Source organism: Rhinoderma darwinii, chromosome 12 (assembly GCF_050947455.1).
Source record: "Rhinoderma darwinii isolate aRhiDar2 chromosome 12, aRhiDar2.hap1, whole genome shotgun sequence".
NCBI lineage: Eukaryota > Metazoa > Chordata > Amphibia > Anura > Rhinodermatidae > Rhinoderma > Rhinoderma darwinii.
In genome coordinates, this window is record NC_134698.1 from 81,189,309 (window position 1) to 81,206,898 (window position 17,590).

At 43.9% G+C, this 17,590-nt stretch overlaps 1 protein-coding gene across 2 annotated transcripts in view; it reads right to left on the minus strand.

The window, feature by feature from the left end:
- Nucleotides 1-17,590, minus strand: part of MIA2 (MIA SH3 domain ER export factor 2) — a 44,199-nt gene that overhangs the window by 832 nt on the left and 25,777 nt on the right. Inside the window, exons 11-30 of one of the 2 annotated variants that reach the window (XM_075844289.1) lie at nt 16,809-16,880; nt 16,287-16,397; nt 15,887-15,958; nt 15,601-15,705; nt 14,072-14,194; nt 13,835-13,958; nt 13,710-13,756; nt 12,476-12,566; nt 12,179-12,317; nt 10,829-10,930; nt 10,505-10,565; nt 10,268-10,303; nt 10,071-10,138; nt 9,518-9,597; nt 7,628-7,657; nt 6,511-6,633; nt 4,237-4,395; nt 3,210-3,341; nt 2,841-2,908; nt 532-724 (exon numbers count right to left, since the gene is read on the minus strand). In XM_075844289.1, the coding sequence (XP_075700404.1) occupies nt 532-724; nt 2,841-2,908; nt 3,210-3,341; nt 4,237-4,395; nt 6,511-6,633; nt 7,628-7,657; nt 9,518-9,597; nt 10,071-10,138; nt 10,268-10,303; nt 10,505-10,565; nt 10,829-10,930; nt 12,179-12,317; nt 12,476-12,566; nt 13,710-13,756; nt 13,835-13,958; nt 14,072-14,194; nt 15,601-15,705; nt 15,887-15,958; nt 16,287-16,397; nt 16,809-16,880 (1,936 nt within the window). The remainder of the gene's footprint in view (nt 1-531; nt 725-2,840; nt 2,909-3,209; nt 3,342-4,236; nt 4,396-6,510; nt 6,634-7,627; nt 7,658-9,517; nt 9,598-10,070; nt 10,139-10,267; nt 10,304-10,504; nt 10,566-10,828; nt 10,931-12,178; nt 12,318-12,475; nt 12,567-13,709; nt 13,757-13,834; nt 13,959-14,071; nt 14,195-15,600; nt 15,706-15,886; nt 15,959-16,286; nt 16,398-16,808; nt 16,881-17,590) is intronic. The other variant, XM_075844290.1, reaches the window with a different exon arrangement.

A 17,590-nucleotide genomic window follows, 5' to 3' on the forward strand; every position in this document is an offset into this window, starting at 1 on the left:
ATAGAAGACTCTGTTGACTACATACAATTGTAACAAACCCTCAGCTGTGAGGTTTTTATAGGGTTTTAATCCTCTGGTTGTAAAGAAGAATGTTCCCATTCACTGACAGCAATCTGAGAATATATTTATTGAGGAACTGAAAAACAAAAGTAACAAAGTTCCATAACTTCATTGTACAATAATTAAAGGGTTCGTTGCAGACAACTTTTTTTATATTGCTCCAATGCATCTAAAATAAATAGTGACGCAACTTTGCAAACAGTTTTGATTAAAAATCTCAATATTTGATGTATAAAAGCTACCATGAAAACCTGTCTCCATTGTAACAAACTCTGTAGTCTGATCCTGCAGTCATTCTCTACTTATTGATAACCTGATAGGCGATCAGATGGAAGAGGACTGGTAAAAGGGAATCAGACTGCAGAATCAGACTACACAGAGCTTGTTGTCTGTTACCATGGAGACATGTAGGTCTGCAGAGAAGCTGTAGCTGATCTATTCAGGATGTGTCTGCTAACCGACATCACTTACTTGGGATGTGGGGCGGTGGCATGCCTGGATAGCCTGGTGGTCCGTACATCTCCATTGGAGGAGGGGGCATAAAAGGTCTTCGGAAAAACGGTGGTAACAGGGGAATCCTCATGGGTGGAGGCGGGTGCAGGGGGAACTCTCCAGGTGGACCGTCTGTTACTTCGTTATCCTGATTGGATGCAGCAGAAATGTTCTGCAGAAAGGAAAAGGTCTCATGTTAAACGGCCGCCACACCGAATATCTGTAGATTATACCAGTGCTGGAGTGTTATAAGAGGAGCGGCTGATATCAGTCACACATATGATGTAATGTCTCTGGAGGATATAATAGTGCTGGAGTGATATAAGAGGAGCGGCTGATATCAGTCACACATATGATGTAATGTCTCTGGAGGATATAATAGTGCTGGAGTGATATAAGAGGAGCGGCTGATATCAGTCACACATATGATGTAATGTCTCTGGAGGATATAATAGTGCTGGAGTGATATAAGAGGAGCGGCTGATATCAGTCACATATGATGTAATGTCTCTGGAGGATATAATAGTGCTGGAGTGATATAAGAGGAGCGGCTGATATCAGTCATATATGATGTAATGTCTCTGGAGGATATAATAGTACTGGAGTGTTATAAGAGGAGCGGCTGATATCAGTCACATATGATGTAATGTCTCTGGAGGATATAATAGTGCTGGAGTGTTATAAGAGGAGCAGCTGATATCAGTCACACATGATGTAATGTCTGGAGGATATAATAGTACTGGAGTGTTATAAGAGGAGCGGCTGATATCAGTCACACATATGATGTAATGTCTCTGGATGATATAATAGTGCTGGAGTGATAGAGGAGCGGCTGATATCAGTCACATATGATGTAATGTCTCTGGAGGATATAATAGTGCTGGAGTGTTATAAGAGGAGTGGCTGATATCAGTCACACATATGATGTAATGTCTGGAGGATATAATAGTGCTGGAGTGTTATAAGAGGAGCGGCTGATATCAGTCACATATGATGTAATGTCTCTGGAGGATATAATAGTACTGGAGTGATATAAGAGGAGCGGCTGATATCAGTCACACATATGATGTAATGTCTCTGGAGGATATAATAGTACTGGAGTGTTATAAGAGGAGCGGCTGATATCAGTCACATATGATGTAATGTCTCTGGAGGATATAATAGTACTGGAGTGTTATAAGAGGAGCGGCTGATATCAGTCACATATATGATGTAATGTCCCTGGAGGATATAATAGTGCTGGAGTGTTATAAGAGGAGCGGCTGATATCAGTCACATATGATGTCTCTGGAGGATATAATAGTGCTGGAGTGTTATAAGAGGAGCGGCTGATATCAGTCACACATATGATGTAATGTCTCTGGAGGATATAATAGTGCTGGAGTGATATAAGAGGAGCGGCTGATATCAGTCACATATGATGTAATGTCTGGAGGATATAATAGTACTGGAGTGTTATAAGAGGAGCGGCGGATATCAGTCACATATGATGTAATGTCTCTGGAGGATATAATAGTACTGGAGTGATATAAGAGGAGCGGCTGATATCAGTCACATATGATGTAATGTCTCTGGAGGATATAATAGTGCTGGAGTGATATAAGAGGAGCGGCTGATATCAGTCACACATATGATGTAATATCTCTGGAGGATATAATAGTACTGGAGTGATATAAGAGGAGCGGCTGATATCAGTCACATATGATGTAATGTCTCTGGGGGATATAATAGTGCTGGAGTGTTATAAGAGGAGCGGCTGATATCAGTCACATATGATGTAATGTCTGGAGGATATAATAGTGCTGGAGTGTTATAGGAGGAGCGGCTGATATCAGTCACATATGATGTAATGTCTCTGGAGGATATAATAGTACTGGAGTGATATAAGAGGAGCGGCTGATATCAGTCACATATGATGTAATGTCTGGAGGATATAATAGTGCTGGAGTGTTATAAGAGGAGCGGCTGATATCAGTCACATATATGATGTAATGTCTCTGGAGGATATAATAGTGCTGGAGTGATATAAGAGGAGCGGCTGATATCAGTCACATATGATGTAATGTCTCTGGAGGATATAATAGTACTGGAGTGATATAAGAGGAGCGGCTGATATCAGTCACATATGATGTAATGTCTCTGGAGGATATAATAGTGCTGTAGATATGACAAGTAGTGATAGAATTGAGGACACTAGTGCCGGCCTCTGCTGAAGTGGCTGATAACAGGGAGCAATTTGACTACATAGCAACTGGCGAGAAGATAGACGGCGGGTTCACTGTACTCACATCGGCTTCGTCCTCTCCATTCCTACTTGTATTTATTCTCGCCTTATATTCTGGAGATGATCGATCGTCTGTGGATGAAGACATTCCCCTATAAATACTAGTTTTCTTCTTTTATCAAAGGGCTTAAATATTTTAATCAGCCTTTCTTGGTTATAACAGTTTCTGGGAAAGCTGGGTGACCAAACTAAGCGCAGCCCTATTTGTTATCACTCAGCTTTTCCAGAAACAGCTGAACAGAATTCTCTAGACGGGAGACGATTGGTCACGCGCTGATTCTCAGGGCGCACACTACAAGTCATCGATCAGACAGGAGGATAATGCAGCTGCTGCCCCCTGCTGGAATGGGAGGTCTTCCTTCACACAACTTACCTTGCGAGTCCATGAAGGGTTTGCCCTGATTCCTGGTTAGTTCTGCCGGTCCCGAGAACCTTCCTGATGGCGGGTAATGATAAAATCTCTCTGCCCGTCTGGGTGGGAAAGGGGGCTCGGGGTACGGCAGACCTGCAGGTAGAGAGACTATAAACATACAGACATTATGTACGACACCTCGCTGCAGGTCTCCGTCATCTCAGGGTAAGGTCTGGAACGAACAGGGCAGCAAATGTGTAACTGCTTAAAGGGATACTGCACTATAATTAAATGATCCCCTGGAGGCAGCGATCAGGACAAGGGACAATTTCTAATATTCACCTCACCCTGATTCTGGCTACTGGTACCGAGCCTGGGGCTTGTGAGAATGTAGAGGTATGGGGATAGCAGTAACCGCATGCTGGGAGTTGTAGTTTCTCAACAGCTGGAGGCCACTGCCCTATGTATACACTACCTGACGCTGCCCCCATGTAAGCCCTAAAGTCAGTGCCAGGAGGCATAATGCAGGACGTTTATATCATGAAGTTGCACGCGGTCCTGATTGCTGCCTCGGGGTCACCATTAAAATGTTCAAATCAACAAAGAGTGTCGAGTAACTTTACAAATCCTTTGCTTAGTTTATCTTGTACTGGAGTTGTGTTACACCATGGCTTATACTCCAGTCACAACCAGAGCTGCAGTCACAATTCTGCTGGATGTGACTTACAATACAGCAGTCTACAGACACCCTCCTCAGTATGAGGCCCTGCAGCACGTGAGCTAAGGAACCAAAATTCTTAATGCAGCTCTGGATGTAACTAGAGGAGACTTCATTCGAATAAGGGATTGGCTGAGTTACCATTATATGTAGCTTTGAACTTTAAAAGGATGTTGAACTGGAACTATTAAGATAAGTGGGGGAGGGGGGGGGGTCTCCCTGTAATAACCTGAAGGCCAGAAATGAGGGAGAGTAGCGTCACACTCTACAATGCATGATGAAATGAACGGTATATATGTATCTGGCAGCAGCACCGGGTAGACCGGTTACCTGGTGGAGGGATGTTGTTTCTCTGTTCTCTATCCCAGGGTGGTGACAAGGAGCCCGCATCTGATAAGGTACGCTGGTGGTCCGCTCTTCTGTCAGAGTTTACATCCCCTCGCTCTTTAGGGCCGGGGTATCCTGGATAATATCCTGGTAGTCTCACACCTGTCATCAGAGGATAATCTTTTTTTCACTTTTTTTTTCAATAAAACCTATGTAATTGAAGGTTCAGCCATTTTGAAGGTAATGGACAGCGGTGTTTGGTCACCCAGTCACAGAAGCCGCTTACACGTATAGATACAGTTCTCCTCACTTCCTGTCAATATCGTATACGTTACACCCGTAGTCGTGCCTCTGCGGCTTGTGTGGTTTCTTTGATTAGTACAGGAGGTCGTCTACTTTATTAGGAATGCTCACACGACCGCCCACGTGCACCATGGGAGATAGTGATGCAGACCGCTCGTCATAGGACTTTGGGGAAATAATACGGTTAGATGTAATTTTAAATAAGATTATAATGGCAGATTTACTGTTCAAATTGATCCAGAGTTCTGGTGTATAAGCCGCGAGCCACATTTATAAATTACTTTAGACGCTTCGTGCTACGCTGGACACAGGGGTGGGGCTTAGCAAAGAAGTGGTGCGGTCCAGCAGAAGGGGGTGTGGCTTAAAATGTAAATCTGTGCGCCAGAGTTTTTACGCCAAACCAAGCCAGCCAAGAGGTAGTATAAAGAGAAAAGTATCTAACCTGTTCAGCTAGATGCGCCAAATTTATCATACAGTGTGCACCACTTAGATAAATCTGGAGCACTTTCGGACCGGATAACCTGGAACGGAGTTTACAATTCTGCTGGCTTACACTTGGGGTATGTTCACACGGCTTATTTTCAGCCATTTTTCGGGCTGTAAACTGCTGAAAATACGGGGGCTGAACGCCTCCAAACATCTGCCCATTGATTTCAATGGGAAAAACGTCATTCCGTTCCCACGAGGCCGTTTTTAAAAACAGTGCGTAAAAAAAAAAACGCCCCGTAAAGAAGTGCATGTCATTTCTTGAGCCGTTTTTGGAGCAGTTTTTCATTGGCTCAATAGCAAAACCGCTCCATAAACGGCTGAATATCAGGGGCTGTTTTCCTTTGAATTACAGCTGTTTTTTGTTAAAGAGGCTCTGTCACCAGATTTTGCAACCCCTATCTGCTATTGCAGCAGATCGGCGCTGCAATGTAGATTACAGGAACGTTTTTATTTTTAAAAAACGAGCATTTTTGGCCAAGTTATGACCATTTTTGTATTTATGCAAATGAGGCTTGCAAAAGTCCAAGTGGGTGTGTTTAAAAGTACAAGTCCAAGTGGGCGTGTATTAGGTGCGTACATCGGGGCGTTTTTAATACTTTTATTAGCTGGGCGCTCTGAAGAGAAGTAACATCCTCTTCTCTTCAGAACGCCCAGCTTGTGACAGTGCAGACCTGTGACGTCACTCACAGGTCCTGCATCGTGACGGCCACATCGGCACCAGAGGCTACAGTTGATTCTGCAGCAGCATCAGCGTTTGCAGGTAAGATCGACTTACCTGCAAACGCTGATGCTGCTGCAGAATCAGCTGTAGCCTCTGGTGCCGATGTGGCCGTCACGATGCAGGACCTGTGAGTGACGTCACAGATCTGCACTGTCAGAAGCTGGGCGTTCTGAAGAGAAGAGGATGTTACTTCTCTTCAGAACGCCCAGCTAGTAAAAGTATTAAAAACGCCCCGATGTACGCACATAATACACGCCCACTTGGACTTGTACTTTTAAACACACCCACTTGGACTTTTGCAAGCCTCATTTGCATAACTACAAAAATGGTCATAACTTGGCCAAAAATGCTCGTTTTTTTAAAATAAAAACGTTACTGTAATCTACATTGCAGCGCCTATCTGCTGCAATAGCAGATAGGGGTTGCAAAATCTGGTGACAGAGCCTCTTTAAGCTTGTGAACATAGCCTTAGAATCCATCAGCACAGTGCTGACAGACCCAGAACTTAACTCCTTTAATAAATATCAGCCTGAAGCACTGCATTCTGGGAGTATTTTTTGTTTCTTACAATATAATTACTACACCGTTAACAGATACTGAACCAGCAGGGAATGCCGAGAGATCAGAAACAGCAAACCAGCTCTGGATGTGACTACATTGCACAGAAAAGTTGTGCCCCCTCCGGCCGTGTCACAAACTGATAGTATATGACATGGCCGGTGACACTCTCTCTGCATGGAGAGGGGAGGGGGCTTCCAGTATACCTCTGTCTGCTGCAGGGAGCATCGGGGACAGTCTCAAAGGACCTTCCAAGAGGGTGGGAGGCGAGAGGAAAGCTCGACTTTCAGGGTGACGATTGATTGGAGATATTCCGAACGGCGAGTTCTCTATAAATGGCAAAAGTAACAGACAGGTGAGCGCATGTCACACAAGAGGAGAGTATGGAGCAAACACAAGTATTCTGTACATGGCCAAAAGTATGTGCCCCCTTCTGCCGCAAGGTGCCGTGTCCGCTGTAGAGTCTGGTGGGAGGGATAATAGTCAGGGCTGCTCTTTTTAGTTTGGCTCCATGAAGGGAAATCTTAAAGGGGTATTCCCAGCTCACACGTAGGGTAGGAACACACGGCGTGTTCTGGGTGGATACGTTGCGTCAAGCCCCACAGTGTATCCGCCCAAAAAACCGCGCCACCTAGTGGTGTGCTTTTGTGGCGGAATTTCTGTTGAGTAAAGCCGCACCGGAAAAAAAAAAAACAACCAAAACATTCATACTTACCCCCTCCCTCTTCTCTGCTCGCAGTCCGGCCTCCTGGGATGATGATGATGATGCAGGTCATGTGACCGCTGCAGCGGTCACATGGGATGAAACGTCATCCCAGGAGGCTGGACTGGAGAAGAAGCAGGGAACTCTGGGTAAGTATAACTTTATTAAATTTTTTCTTCCATACTATTTTTTGTGGCGGAATCGCTGTGATTCTGCCACAAATGTCGCAATACCACTTTTTGTTGCAGGTTTAAGCACCTCCAGCAACAATGACGTCCTAATGAATTGTACAGGAGGAGATGTGAGCTTCCAAATATGTTGCCACCGCCTCGAGAAGACCCTCTCCTGCTTCAGCAGACAATATGTCCCCGTCCGTCCCCCCCCACTATGTGGAGTTTGGTGTGAAGAACCTGACTGCCCTGCACGGAGCTCCGCTATCAACCCCACTGACTGAGCCGGATGGGTGGGGGTGCACATACTTTTGCCCATGTAGTATTACTGTATGAACAAAATTAAAGTGATGTAAACATGCAAGCTTATTAATCAGGAGAACATGGAGGCTCATGTATCACATGATGTCACAGCGTGCAACGAGACTGGAGAAAATGGGATAAATATACCTTGATGGTTAATAAAAGCATCGGCATAAGCTTCCAGGAGAGAAAGAACAGAGATTACAGCAGAAACAAAGCGCAAAACATCTGCCCCCGACCACAACCCAGGAAACATTGTCTCACTGCCCACCCTCTGCCAAGGAACAATCTATGAGCAATTATAGACAGACCGGTTACTATGAAAAATGGGGCCCTTGGCAACAAGTGAGGTAGAGCCCCTCTGCTCATTACTGCCATATAGTGCCCATACAATGTCTGAATAATACCGCCATATAGTGCCCATACAGTGTCTGAATAATACTGCCATATAATGCCCATACAGTGTCTAAATAATACCGCCATATAATGCCCATACAGTGTCTAAATAATACCGCCATATAATGCCCATACAGTGTCTGAATAATACTGCCATATAGTGCCCATAGTGTCTGAATAATACTGCCATATAGTGCCCATAGTGTCTGAATAATACTGCCATATAATGCCCATACAGTGTCTAAATAATACCGCCATATAATGCCCATACAGTGTCTAAATAATTCCGCCATATAGTGCCCATAGTGTCTGAATAATACCGCCATATAATGCCCAGTGTCTAAATAATACCACCATATAATGCCCATACAAATGTCTGAATACCGCCATATAGTGCCCATAGTGTCTGAATAATACCGCCATATAGTGCCCATACAATGTCTGAATACTACGCCATATAGTGCCCATATGATGTCTGAACAATACGCCATATAACGCCCATACATTGTCTAAATAATACCGCCATATAGTGCCCATACAGTGTCTAAATAATACCGCCATATAATGCCCATACAGTGTCTGAATAATACCACCATATAGTGCCCATACAGTGTCTAAATAATACCGCCATATAATGCCCATACAGTGTCTGAATAATACCACCATATAGTGCCCATACAGTGTCTGAATAATACCGCCATATAGTGCCCATACAATGTCTGAATACTACGCCATATAGTGCCCATATGATGTCTGAACAATACGCCATATAACGCCCATACATTGTCTAAATAATACCGCCATATAATGCCCATACAGTGTCTGAAGAATACCACCATATAGTGCCCATACAGTGTCTGAATAATACCGCCATATAGTGCCCATACAGTGTCTGAATTATACCGCCATATAGTGCCCATACAGTGTCTAAATAATTCCGCCATATAGTGCCCATAGTGTCTGAATAATACCGTCATATAATGCCCAGTGTCTAAATAATACCACCATATAATGCCCATACAAATGTCTGAATACCGCCATATAGTGCCCATAGTGTCTGAATAATACCGCCATATAGTGCCCATACAATGTCTGAATACTACGCCATATAGTGCCCATACAATGTCTGAACAATACGCCATATAACGCCCATACATTGTCTAAATAATACCACCATATAGTGCCCATACAGTGTCTAAATAATACCGCCATATAATGCCCATACAGTGTCTAAATAATACCGCCATATAGTGCCCATACAGTGTCTGAATTATACCGCCATATAGTGCCCATACAGTGTCTAAATAATACCGCCATATAGTGCCCATACAGTGTCTAAATAATACCGCCATATAATGCCCATACAGTGTCTAAATAATACCGCCATATAGTGCCCATACAGTGTCTAAATAATACCGCCATATAATGCCCATACAGTGTCTAAATAATACCGCCATATAATGCCCATACAGTGTCTAAATAATACCGCCATATAGTGCCCATACAGTGTCTGAATTATACCGCCATATAGTGCCCATACAGTGTCTAAATAATAGTGCCCATACAGTGTCTGAATAATACGGTCATATAGTGCCCATACATCTCGGCATCCCAATAATAGGGTATAGGCAGTGATATTACCTCTACCAATTGCTTGTATCACATCCAGGGCAAAGGGATCTTTTTCTAGGAGTTCCAGTTTATATTCGGCCTCTGTTAACCTATTAACCGAAAATAAAGAGATCGCAAAAACATTTAAGGAACGGAGGGAAAAAATATAAAAATGTCAGAAGACTATAAAGGGTCCCTTAAAATGATGCCCCAAGAGAGGAGTGCTGGAGACCCATACATTTTGACAGTTAATAGGGAAGGATCTCAGCTAAATTCTCCGCTTTGATCCTTTTAAACTAAACATTATTATTTGTTTTTATTCTCTAGTCACATCCAAAGCCGTATTCAGAATTCTAATGTTTTCCAGTGCATTATGGGAGCTCAGATGAATAGGTCACATGTCTGTATTTGACAGCAATATGGAGATAAACTGCTGCCTGCTTCCTACAGCGACCAACGTAACGTAACTTTAAAGTCCGCTTTGGAGAAAGCGCTATAGAAAAATATTTGCAAATTTACACCATTTTTATATCGATTTTTAATCAGGGAAAAAAAAAGTGGAATTTTACAGCACTTCACTTACTTCTGTCTTAGGTGCGCCGTCTCTTTTTTGACGTCGCTCAGGTATCTTTCAGCCGCCCTCGCAGTGAGCTACATTTTAAAAAAACAAAATGATTTCTTCTATAAATAGGAAGTTGGTTGGTTTTCTCATTTAAAGGAGCAGGACCGTAAATACGATGCGGTAGTCAGTGACTATGGGGTTTGGATTCCGCCACTTACCCAGTTATCATGAGATTTCTTTTCATATGAAGTAACCTGGAAAAAGAAGGATCAACAAAAACTTATAGGAGACCAGAAACTAATTCTTTGGCTCTTGTGCACTACTTTTTTTTTTATAGGTTTATTGATTTTGGCATCGGAAAATATAGTTTTTCTCCTTTGCTCGACACAATGATTTTCTGGGTTCTCTTGTGAATATTTACCAGGCCACATATATATGACAAGAATAAAACTAACCTGGTTCTGATAGGAGGAGGCCGTCTTGTCCATTTCCTCTTCCAGTTCTGAGACTCTGGTCCTAGAAGGGACAAGACTTGTGAGAAACTGGAACCAGAGGACTGCGCCGACCGGACGACTGCGCCGACCGGACGACTGCGCCGACCGGACGACTGCGCCGACCGGACGACTGCGCCGACCGGACGACTGCGCCGACCGGACGACTGCGCCGACCGGACGACTGCGCCGACCGGACGACTGCGCCGACCGGACGACTGCGCCGACCGGACGACTGCGCCGACCGGACGACTGCGCCGACCGGACCGACCGGAGGACTGCTCTTACTTGACAGTGAAAAGCTCGCTGGCCGCCATGTTCATCTTCTCATCTGCTTTAGACAGCTTTGCTTCTTTCTGACTCCGCTCCTTTTCCTGAACTGTAAGTTTCCTGGAGAATGAAAATAATTGGATGAATTTCACCGCACCATTTTTTTTTTCTTTGGAAAGTAGATTACTCGTCCTATTCTACCTCCTCTTCTACTGTCTGTAGGTTAGAAGAAAATAGGAGGCAGGAGGAGAGGAGCAAGGTTTGTAGTCTGCAACTATTGAGAAACATAGGACTGTCTAGGAGCTGTATACACAAAACACTAGGATATTTTTATAAATTAAGACTATTTGCAAAGATGCTTTGTTACCTTTTTAAAATAAAGAAATATATACACTCCAGAGCTGCACTCACTATTCTGCTGGTGGAGTCACTGTGTACATACATTACATTACTTATCCTGTACTGATCCTGAGTTACATCCTGTATTATACTCCAGAGCTGCACTCACTATTCTGCTGGTGGAGTCACTGTGTACATACATTACATTACTTATCCTGTACTGATCCTGAGTTACATCCTGTATTATACTCCAGAGCTGCACTCACTATTCTGCTGGTGGAGTCACTGTGCACATACATTACATTACTTATCCTGTACTGATCCGGAGTTATACTCTGTATTATACTCCAGAGCTGCACTCACTATTCTGCTGGTGCAGTCACTGTGGACATTACATTACTTATCCTGTACCGATCCTGAGTTACATCCTGTATTATACTCCAGAGCTGCACTCACTATTCTGCTGGTGCAGTCACTGTGTACATACATTACATTACTTATCCTGCACTGATCCTGAGTTACATCCCGTGTTATACTCCAGAGCTGCACTCACTATTCTGCTGGTGGAGTCACTGTGTACATACATTACATTACTTATCCTGTACTCATCCTGAGTTACATCCTGTATTATATTCCAGAGCTGCACTCACTATTCTGCTGGTGGAGTCACTGTGTACATACATTACATTACTTATCCTGTACTGATCCTGAGTTACATCCTGTATTATACTCCAGAGCTGCACTCACTATTCTGCTGGTGGAGTCACTGTGTGCATACATTACATTACTTATCCTGTACTGATCCTGAGTTACATCTTGTATTATACCCCAGAGCTGCACTCACTATTCTGCTGGTGGAGTCACTGTGTACATACATTACATTACTTATCCTGAGGTGATCCTGAGTTACATCCTGTATTATACTCCAGAGCTGCACTCACTATTCTGCTGGTGGAGTCACTGTGTATATACATTACTTATCCTGTACTAATAGTTATAAACGGCCAATGATGACATTAGTTCTGTTACCGGTGTAGCTTCGTCTCATTCTCCTGATACACCTCCATCATCACACTCATTTTCTGCTTTAATTTCTCCACGTCTTCCTCCAATTGGCCCTTCTCGTGTGATAGAGACTGGCTTCTGTTCTGGAGATTTGTGATACATTCTGCAAATAAAGAGAAATGAGAAGACAATAAAGAATAAATAAAGGATAAATAAATGGCGCCTCAAACCAGGTCAGACGGATTGAAGGATCGCCAAACATAAAGCAGTAAACATGGGGCTCCAATCTTTGTATTTGCCCCTTGTGATTAGGGCCACTACCTGTCAGCTGCTCTTTCGCCTTCATTTCATCCGAGAGATTATCACACAGATGCTTCTTCTCGGATTCGACACTTTTCAGAGATGCGTTCAGCTACAACACAAAGATGAGGATATAACACAGCCCGAGAGATACAGCAACATCTCACTAAGATCTCAGGATGTATATCAAAAAGAAGCTGAAAGTGGACGTGATATTTCATCTAAATAGATCCAAAACGTCGAGCTGATCAATTTCATTGTATATCTTTATTAGTGGTCGGAGCTCCCCTTTTTCTGATACAGAGCTCCAATCCCCTGCATAGAGTTACATAATATTCTGCTACCTGCAGCCACCACTAGGGGGAGCTCCCTAACTGCAGCACCTATTGAGCCAATAAATGATCTATAAATGATCCATGTACACAATAATGATCGTACTTCAGCTGCTCTTCCTTAAAAAAACAAAAAAACTTTATTTGGGCCTGTTCATACATCGCGCTTGACCGGTGTTCTGGCTGTTTTTAAAACCCTATTCACATGTAGCAGGTTTTTGATGTGGACTGCAAATGCAATGCAAAGGGTGAAATCCACAGCAAATCCGAGCAAAATCTGAACACATATGGCCTCACATGACCGGAAGGGTTTTTACAGTCCAAATACGGATCCGTAGTCATCCGCATAACTGTCACGCTGCAAATGCGGTCACCAACATGTGCCAACCCCTTGAAAAGGTCTCCATGGTGAATCTCCTGCCGCAGCATAGTAACGTTTCCGCAAGTTACGGACGGCTACACATCCATAGCCGTCCACAATTGCGGAAGCGTCCATAGACTTCTATGTGCGAGTCTGCGCCGCACTTGCGGACAAGAATAGGACATGTTCTATATTTTGCAGATCATTTCTACGGCACGGACACTCATCAGTAAGTATACGGAAAGGTGTCCATGGCAAATAGAAATCAATGGGTCCACCAATTCATTCGAAATTACGGATGAAAACTACGGTCGTGTGAATGGTGCTTAAGCTGTGCAGATTTTGCTGCGGATTTCAGGCAGATTTGCAGCAAAATTAATGAGGGTGGACTGCGCTCCCTATAGAATCAGTGCTAGGAACATTTCCTAAAACGGCCTCCGTTAAATAAATACATAAAAAGAAAAAAAATTCCATCGTGAAAAGCTGAAAATATCAACCATGTCCGCAACGATAGAAACCGCGCAGTGACCACGTGTTACCGGAATGACCGCGGAAGACTCACCATGGCAGCGTAGATCAGCTTTTTAATCCTTTGTTTCTGGGGATCCCCTACGTGTAACAGAAAAAAAGAAATCAGCCAAAATAAAAAACAAGAATTCCTCATTGAATTAACCGGAGGTCTCGTACCCAGGGGCTCGCCGTTCTCAAAATCCCACTTAATGCTGGACAGGACGTCGTTGTCCTCCTCATCATAGACTTCGTCCAGGCCTGAGCTCCAGTCTTTCAGCGACAGCAAATTGTCAATCAGTAACTAGAGGGACGACATTCACTAATATTACTGCGATGTTGGGGCGATCTGTGTCACGGCCAAAGTCGCCCCCGTAGCCTTAGGTATTTGTTGCGATCCCTCCATTTACCACTCACCTTGATCTGGTTCTGTTTGCTGCTCATATCTTCCTGCATCACTCCCACAGAGGAGCTGAGTAATCTGGTGTTCTCCGACAGTTCACTAAATCTTTCTTCCCAGCCCTCCGCTTCTTTTGAAAGCTGCAAATAAAACATCCATTTATCAATTGTAGTTTGGCCATGTGTGAACCCCATTATTCTAGCTTATTTATAAAATACACTGTGTAGTGGTCTGTATTATACTCCAGAGCTGCACTCACTATTCTGCTGGTGGAGTCACTGTGTACATACATTACATTACTTCTCCTGTACTGATCCTGAGTTATATCCTGTATTATACTCCAGAGCTGCACTCACTATTCTGCTGGTGGAGTCACTGTGTACATACATTACATGGCTTATCCTGTACTGATCCTGAGTTACATCCTGTATTATACTCCAGAGCTGCACTCACTATTCTGCTGGTGGAGTCACTGTGTACATACATTACATGGCTTATCCTGTACTGATCCTGAGTTACATCCTGTATTATACTCCAGAGCTGCACTCACTATTCTGCTGGTGGAGTCACTGTGTACATACATTACATTACTTATCCTGAGTTACATCCTGTATTATACTCCAGAGCTGCACTCACTATTCTGCTGGTGGAGTCACTGTGTACATACATTACATTACTTATCCTGTCCTGATCCTGAGTTATATCCTGTATTATACTCCAGAGCTGCACTCACTATTCTGCTGGTGGAGTCACTGTGTACGTACATTACTTATCCTGTACTGATCCTGAGTTACATCCTGTATTATACTCCAGAGCTGCACTCACTATTCTGCTGGTGGAGTCTCTGTGTACATACATTACATTACTTATCCTGTACTGATCCTGAGTTACATCCTGTATTATACACCAGAGCTGCACTCACTATTCTGCTGGTGGAGTCACTGTGTACATACATTACATTACTTATCCTGTACTGATCCCGAGTTATATCCTGTATTATACTCCAGAGCTGCACTCACTATTCTGCTGGTGGAGTCACTGTGTACATACATTACATTACTTATCCTGTACTGATCCTGAGTTACATCCTGTATTATACTCCAGAGCTGCACTCACTATTCTGTTGGTGGAGTCACTGTGTACATACATTACTTATACTGTACTGATCCTGAGTTACATCTTGTATTATACTCCAGAGCTGCAGGTTTCAGAGCTGTATTCTCTGCTTGTTCAGTTTCTGCATAGAGCTTGCTCTGGCAATTTGCATCCTGGGAAGTGTTGTCTTTACGCCAGGCACTGTACAATCATCTGATATAGACAAAACTAACTGCTACCTGCATGATACGAACTCAGCTAAGCTCCTAAAGGGGGTGTCTGCTGTTAAGCTTTCCGACTGTTTCCAATTACAATCAGCAGTATAGCGATTGCAGCTCTGGACTACAGTACACGTTGTAACTCAGGATTATTAGTACAATGTATTATCTTTTGTAAAGTTACTCTCTAGATTATATCTCTGTATAAACTGTAATATATTACAAATCTATACCTGCTTGATGCTCTCCTCCAGGTGGGACTGCTCCTCCGCTGCATCTTGAAGAGACGACTCCAAACGAACCTTGTTAATGTCAAACACCTTCTGTGTTGTGCGAGTCTACAGAATAAGAGGAGGTCATGTGACACGGATATACAGCCCCCCATCTCACCAGTGCACCCCCACTAGGGACCTGTCTGGTCCAAAATGAACAATCCCTTTAAACAAGGCAATGCATTACAGGTATAAAGTTGCACCCTTAAGGAACAACCAAGGTTTGATCCTACAGACTTGTTCTTACCTCTTCTTTCTGTGATTTTTCCTTCTTGAAATTCTCTTCTAGAGCTTTGATTGTCTCATTTAACTCTGTAAGCTGAAGTTTAGAAAAAATAAATTGTGACATTTACATTAATTTCCAGACCCACCAAAAACTTTAAAGGGGCTGTCTGAATTAGAAAAACGTATCTCTTCTGGAAACAGCGCCACACCTGTTAATGGGTTGTGTCAGGTATTGCAGCTCAGCTCCATTTAAGTGAATGTGACTGAGTTGCAATACCACACTCAACCTGTGGACAGGTGTGGTGCTGTTTCTGCAAGAAAGCAGCCATGTTTTTCTAATCCTGGCCAACCCCTTCAACCATTATGCCTTACTGGTGCCATGATAAGAATCCTCCAGTGTGTCCACATCATATGTGTATTACCGTATTGTCCAGCTCCGATCCTCGCTGTTTCTCCTCTTCCAGATCCTGCTCCAGTTTGGTAATATTCTCTCCCAGTTCCTTGTTCGACGCCTGCAGAGATTCCTGTAGAGCCTAAAATAAGGATAAAGCGACAAGTAAATGTAAGGTTTATGCTGCAATACCGGGATACCAGGGAGGAGCTCCGCGTCCGTGCCTCCCGGTGACAGGGGACCCATTTAATATGATACAGGGATATGTCCCGGGGGCACGAAGCAAAGCGCGTCCTAGTGATGCAAAGCGCGTCCTGTGCGAATACAAACTATAGTCTGGGTGCTTTGACAATTATCTGTGATCTATTATTCCCATAATCACTAAATCTCGGTGCGGAGACCTTTACATCCCTATATGTGACGGATATCTGCCGCTCCTCTTATACCGCTCCAGCACGATTATACGCTGTCATTATTAGGTTTACCGGCCCTTTAACAAATTAATTCTTTTCAGATCCACGGAGCCGGGACTGACGCGCTTCTCTCCACGTACCTTCTGCTCGGAGATCTCGGTCAGTAACTTCTGGTGACCCGATTCCTGTAATGTCTGCTGCACGTCTTCATACTGTGCGGGGGACAAGAACACAAAATCAGCCGGAAACGTCTACACGTGTATATATATATATCGTCATCCGCAGACGGATCGGAGTATTTGTACAGAGCAGCGCACGCGCAGAAGTGGCGAAGACACACGTGCGAGATTTCGATTTGGATGACGCAGGAGTCAGACACGTCAATCAAGGCGAGATGGGAGGGGCCAGCACCGGGATCGGAGGACACTTCTATAGTAATTTGCATATGGCGCAGGAGATATTTAAACAAGGTGCGCTGTATTATTGCTGGCACACAGGGGTATATGTAGAAACATCTCTAGCGCCTATATAATGGTGAAGGTTTACAGGGGTAAAAATGGACAGGTTCCCTTTAAAGGGTAGGAACACACTAGGAGGATCCGGTGCCTAATACTACACAGTGTATCCGGGCAGGCAGATGTAGGGAAATTGTGCCAAATTGTGGTGCAGTTTATCAGGCGGCATGTCCGCTGTGGAAATAAAAGCTTATACTTACCCCGGCCGTAGTCATGGCGACGCGTGCCTCTATTCTGAGCACAGCCCGGCCTCCTGGGATGACGTTATAGTCCATCATGTGACTGCTGCAGCCTTTGATTGACTGCAGCAGTCACATGGGATAAAACGGCATCCCAGGAGGCCGGGCTGTGCTCAGAAGAGAGGATCGTGTCGCCATGACTACGGCCGGGGTAAGTATAAGCTTTTT